The 5,146-nt window shown below is 63.4% G+C and overlaps 3 protein-coding genes across 3 annotated transcripts in view; all 3 read right to left on the bottom strand.

Annotated features, from left to right (window-relative positions):
* Positions 1-202, bottom strand: part of MRPS24 (mitochondrial ribosomal protein S24) — an 8,118-nt gene extending 7,916 nt beyond the window's left edge. The window contains exon 1 of the mRNA XM_010562928.1: positions 127-202. Coding sequence (XP_010561230.1) covers positions 127-202 — 76 coding nt within the window. The remainder of the gene's footprint in view (positions 1-126) is intronic.
* The window catches only part of GCK (glucokinase (hexokinase 4)), a 251,262-nt gene that overhangs the window by 83,619 nt on the left and 162,497 nt on the right, over positions 1-5,146 (bottom strand). The gene's annotated exons all lie outside the window — the stretch shown is intronic.
* USP39 (ubiquitin specific peptidase 39) overlaps positions 2,703-5,146 on the bottom strand; it is a 7,046-nt gene continuing 4,602 nt past the window's right edge. Inside the window, exons 4-12 of the mRNA XM_010562930.1 lie at positions 4,985-5,130; positions 4,748-4,900; positions 4,416-4,641; positions 4,254-4,331; positions 4,093-4,160; positions 3,676-4,007; positions 3,159-3,294; positions 2,980-3,066; positions 2,703-2,874 (exon numbers count right to left, since the gene is read on the bottom strand). Coding sequence (XP_010561232.1) covers positions 2,827-2,874; positions 2,980-3,066; positions 3,159-3,294; positions 3,676-4,007; positions 4,093-4,160; positions 4,254-4,331; positions 4,416-4,641; positions 4,748-4,900; positions 4,985-5,130 — 1,274 coding nt within the window. The 3' untranslated portion in view covers positions 2,703-2,826. The remainder of the gene's footprint in view (positions 2,875-2,979; positions 3,067-3,158; positions 3,295-3,675; positions 4,008-4,092; positions 4,161-4,253; positions 4,332-4,415; positions 4,642-4,747; positions 4,901-4,984; positions 5,131-5,146) is intronic.

The raw sequence follows: 5,146 nt of genomic DNA on the forward strand, positions 1-5,146 counted from the left end.
TCCCCATTCCCCCACGCCATACGTTCCCATGCCATATCTCCCTACGTCCCCAAGCTCATTTCCCCACATCCCACACCCCACGCCATACATCCCCACATCAGACGTCCCTGCATCCCCATGTCTCACATCCCCGTGCCCGGTGCCACCTCTCGCAGGACGTGTGCGCCGACTGCCAGCAGATTGTCACCCTACTCACCCGCATGGCGAACGAGTCGGCCACCAAGGTGCCTGTGGGGATGGGGGGTGGGCATGGGGTGGCCACCGTGGGTGCTGCCGCAGGTGCTATGGTGGCTGTGGGCGCAGGCAGCCGTGGAGGGGTTCCTGCGGCGGGAGTGCGCGGCACTGCCGGTGCCCAGCATGGTGCCACCCTGCCAGAACCTGGTGCATGAGTACTTCAGCCTCCTCCTCATCGACCTCGAGGGGCACCTTGTGAGTGGGCACCCATGGGTGCTGTGGCAGATGGATGGGGATGGCACAGGGTGCTGGGGGGATCGGGGACACCACATCAGCTGAGGACACCTCAGGGTGCTGGGGGGATCAGGGACACCTTGGTGGTGCTGGGGGGGGATTGGGGACATCATGACATCTGGGGAGACCTTGGGGTGCTGGGACGCCATGCCAACTGGGGACACCTCAGGGTGCTGGGGGGATTGGGGACACCATGCCAACTGGGGTACCAGGGGGTGCCATCTGGGGTTTGGGACACCGTGACATCTGGGTCACCTCGGGGTGCTTGGGGCCACTGTCCATCCGGGGACACCTACGGGTGCTGGGGGCACTGTGCCATCCTGGTCACCTCAGGGTGCGGGGTGCCCCACGCTGGGTGCCCTCACCCTGCCCCCCAGAAGCCTTCAGCCATCTGCGCCCACCTGGAGCTGTGCCCGGGAGAGCCGGGGGGTGCCCCAGCCATGCCCCCGCTTGGGGCGCTCAGCACCCGCCTGCAGGTACAGGTCCTCAGGGCTGGGGGCGGTGGGTGCCCGGGGGCACCAGCACAGGCATGGGCATCTCCGTGGGCATAATTATGGGAATCTATGGGGGCATCTACATAGGCTTCTACAGGGGCACGCCCACGGGTATTCACATGGGCATCATTAAGGGCCTCTACGCGCCATGAACACGGGCAGCCCTGGGGCCATCGCTGTGGGCACCTACACGGGCATAAGCACGGCCACGGCTGGGAACCTATAGGTCTCTCTGTGGGTGCAAGCATGGCTACAGCCCCACCATTAGTCTCCAGAGTGAATACCTGTCCCCAGGTCGCCGCCAGCAAGGCCCTGCCCATACCGCTGCCGCTGTGCTGGCTGTGCCGCACCTTCCTGGCCCGCGCCGAGGCTGCCATCCCCAAGGAGGCGGTGGCGGAGGCGGCAACAAAGCTATGCCGGGTGCTGCCGGTGGTGGTGGTGGGCGCGTGCCAGTGCCTGGTGCAGCGGTACGGGGTGCTGCTGGTGGAGGGGGTGCTGGGGCGCCTGGCCCCCCGCCTGCTCTGTCGCCTGCTCCTTACCTGCGGCCCCGAGGATGGTTACGCCCCTTTGTCACCTCCCCGGCAGACCCTCGGGGCTGCCGCGGCCTCGCCAGCTGCTTGTGCCGGCACCGAGGTGAGTGGGGTGACCGGGTGGCCGTGGTGGCACTGGGTGGCGAGGGTGGGGGTGGCACCGCTAGATGAGCGGCTGGGGACGTGCCTGCGGGGGGGGGCGGGTGGTGGCATGGTCCCTGGGGACATGACAGGGCACCCAAGGGTGTCACAGCCCTGAGGGTTGTGCTCCAGGGTGTCACAGACACAAGGGGACATGCCAGGGACCCAAAGGGTGTCACAGCCCCCGGGGACAAGTCCTGGGGTGTCACAGCCCCTGGGGACACCCTCCAAGGTGTCACAGCCCCGAGGGATATGTCCCAGGGTGTCACAGCCCCATGGGACACAGCAAGGTCCCCAAAAGGCGTCACACCCCCAGAAAACATGCCAGGGTCCCCAAGGGTGTCACAGCCCCCAGGGGACACGCTCAGGGGTGCCACCAGGTACAGGACCCCCCCCAAGGTGGGGCACTGAGAGTGCCACAGCCCCAAGGGACGCACTGAGGACCTCACAGCCCTGGGGAGGGGGTTCCCGGGGGTGTCCCCACCCTGGAGGGGGGTACCAGGGCACCCCTCTGACACCTGTGTCCCCACCCTGCAGGACCTGGGACCGGGCCACCCCCTCCCCGCGCTGTCCCCAAACCCAGGACCCTGTGCCCTGGGCCCAACCTACTGGTGCTCCAGCCCCAAGGCCGCCCGCCGCTGCCAGGTGAGTTGGGGACAAGGGCGGGGGGATGACGACGACAACAAAGGGGACAAAGATGGGGGGCCTGGCGCCCGCCTTGCCCCCCAACTCACCCCGCTCTGCTCTCCCCCAGGCCCTGCAGCACTGCCAGGAGCACGTCTGGGTGTAGAAGTGGGGGGGCACAAGGAGCCCCCCTGCCCCGTGTCTCAGTCCCAACCCCCAAATAAAGCTTGGATACTGCCCTGCCTCAGCGTCCTCAATTTTTCGGGGTGTTTTGGGGTGCAGCGGGGGCCCTGTGACAGGGTGCGGGGGCCGGAGGGGGGGCAGCTTTCTCAGAAAGCAGGCAGGTTTTCACACCTCCCAGAAGCTGTGAAAACCACGACGCCCCCTGCACCCAAAAGAAGAGCAAAGGCGGAAAACGGTTACAAAAATACATAGGGTGGCCTTTAATTGGGGGCAAGGAGGGCTGTGGGTGCCTCCAGGGGGGCTATGGGTGCTCTTAGGGGGGCTGTGGGTGCCCCTGAGGGGGGAACAGGCACGCCCAGGGGAGGTTGTGGATGTCCCTGAGGGGCTCAGGCGCCTTGTTGGTTCGTCTCGTCCTCCTCGCGCCGCTTCCAGATCTGCGGCAGAGCGGGGAAGAGGGGGTCAAGGTGGGGCAAGGAGACAATTTGGGGGGGTGACAAGCGTCCCCCGGGACCCCCCCCTTGCTCAGCAAAGCCCCTCACCTGGATGTACGCCTCTGAGAGGGTGATCATCTGTGGCAAGATGTCGGTCACCTGCAGGTCCTGCAGCTCGTACCACTTCCCGGTGCCCTGTGAGGGGATGGGAGGGGACAGAGGTGACACCGCGGGGGGGTCACCACAATTGTCACACCCCCCCCCCACCAGGGACAAGGGACACTCACGTGGTGCAGCACGTGGATGCGGTAAGAGCCCTCGGAGGGTTTCCCATCGTGCACGATGTTGGCAATGAGGTCGTAGGTAGTGTTGGTGTGTGCTGCCTGCACCTCCTCCGACAGGTACTCCCGCAGGTCCACGTTCCTGTGGGACACCCCCGGAGCACCCAACACCCCTCAACTGGGCATCACTAGCGCCCAAACCCCAGAGGAACCCCTACACCACCCACAACCCCCCCCCAGATGCTTCCAGACCCCCATGGATGCCTGCAAACCCCTCCTGGATGCTTCCAAACCCCTCCAGATGCCTCCAAAACCCTCCTAGGTGCTTACAACTCTCCCCCAAATACTAAGCCCCCCTAGATGCTTACTAACCCCTCTTAGATGCTTACTAATTCCCTCTAGATGCTTACTAATCCCTTCTAGGTGCTTACACCCCCCCCAGATGCTTTCAAGCCCCCAATGGGGCACAGGGAAAGGGAGACAGCGACCCCAAGCACCCACCCAAGGGGTCTTCACCACTCACGTGATGGGGAAGTTGACGATGGTGGGGTTTTTCTCCACGAAGAAGTTGTTCTTGGTGAAGCGCTTGATGCAGAAGATTAGGTAGGGAGGCAGCTTGGTGAGCTGGAAGCGCTTGAGAAAGTTCTCCTTGTAGGTCTTGTACTCCTTCTCGGTGGCGCCATTGAATTTGGCCAAGATGCTGAAGAGGGGGACCTGGGGGATGATGAGCTGCTCCTTCTCGTCCTTGTAGAGTGGGGCGGTGGGAAGGTCCAACGTCAGGTACATAAAGGTGGATTCCACCATCATCTCCTGGTACTCGGTATTCTGCAGGAGCTGTGCCTTCTCCTCGGCTGGCTGTGGGACATGGGGCTCAGAGGGGGGGACTTGCAGACCCCCATGGGGCCAAGAAACCCCCCGCTTTGCCCCTCCATGTACTCACCAGATCCGGGTGAGGCAGTTTTTTGGTGAAGATGCGCATGGAGCCCTGGAAGACGTCGGTGACGATGGCTGCGGGGACAGAAGGATGTTGCAGGGGGGCACCAGGAGTGACGAGCATCACCCGAGGGGGTGTCCCAAGGGCCTTCATTGCCCTCCGCTCACTTTTCTTCTTCTTCTTTGTGCCGCCCAGGGCCGAGTGCAGCGCGTTCAGGAACCAGGAGAGGAAGTCCACCCCATCCCCTACAAACCAGAGAGTAAATCAGAACCAGGGTCGGGGGGGGGGGGGGATCCAGCATCCCCCCACCATCCCACCCTGTTCCTCACCTTGCTTGGTGATCTGGAAGTTCTTCTTGCTGCAGAGGACCACGGCCTGCAGCATCTCGTGGGGTGAGACATGCGCTTTGAAGTTCCGGGGGTTCCACAGCTTCCGCATCAGCTCCCCGAAGCGCTGCACCAGCAGGAACATGATGTCGCCGGGCGGGCGCTGGATGCTTTTGTAGTTCTCCTCTTCCAAAAAATAATTCCTCAATGGCGGGACATTGGATAAAGCCTGAGGAAGAGGAGTCGGGAAACATCCCTGCCAGCCCCAGGAGTGGGGTTTGGGGGTTTTTCACCCCAAAAATGAACCCTGGAGCCCCCCCAAACCCCGGCGATACCTGGAGAACAGCATTGGCGTAGTCGTTGGCTTTGATGTTGTTGAGCCCCACGATGCCGGGCAGGTACGTGGTGCCGTCGTACGCACGGGAGAGCTTGGCCTGCTTGTCCAGGTTGGTGATCTGCTGCGCAGTGAAGGTGGGCTTCAGCACGTACTGCAGGAGAGAAACAGGGTCAGAAAACTGGGGGGGACACGAAGCTGAACCCCCCCCAGGGCAGCTCAGAACCCCCCGCCGCACTGTGATGTCCTCCAGCGAGGAGTCGATGATCTCGTAGTTATCGGGGAGGCAGTAAAACTTGAGGGTGTGGAGGTTGAGGAAGACGTGGTGGCTGAACTGGACGCTGTGGATGTAGGCGTGAGACTTCAGCCCGCGGCCTGTGAGGGAGAGGAGGGGGTCAGG

This window comes from Haliaeetus leucocephalus, unplaced genomic scaffold (genome assembly GCF_000737465.1).
Source record: "Haliaeetus leucocephalus isolate CR32 unplaced genomic scaffold, Haliaeetus_leucocephalus-4.0 Scaffold162, whole genome shotgun sequence".
Lineage (NCBI taxonomy): Eukaryota > Metazoa > Chordata > Aves > Accipitriformes > Accipitridae > Haliaeetus > Haliaeetus leucocephalus.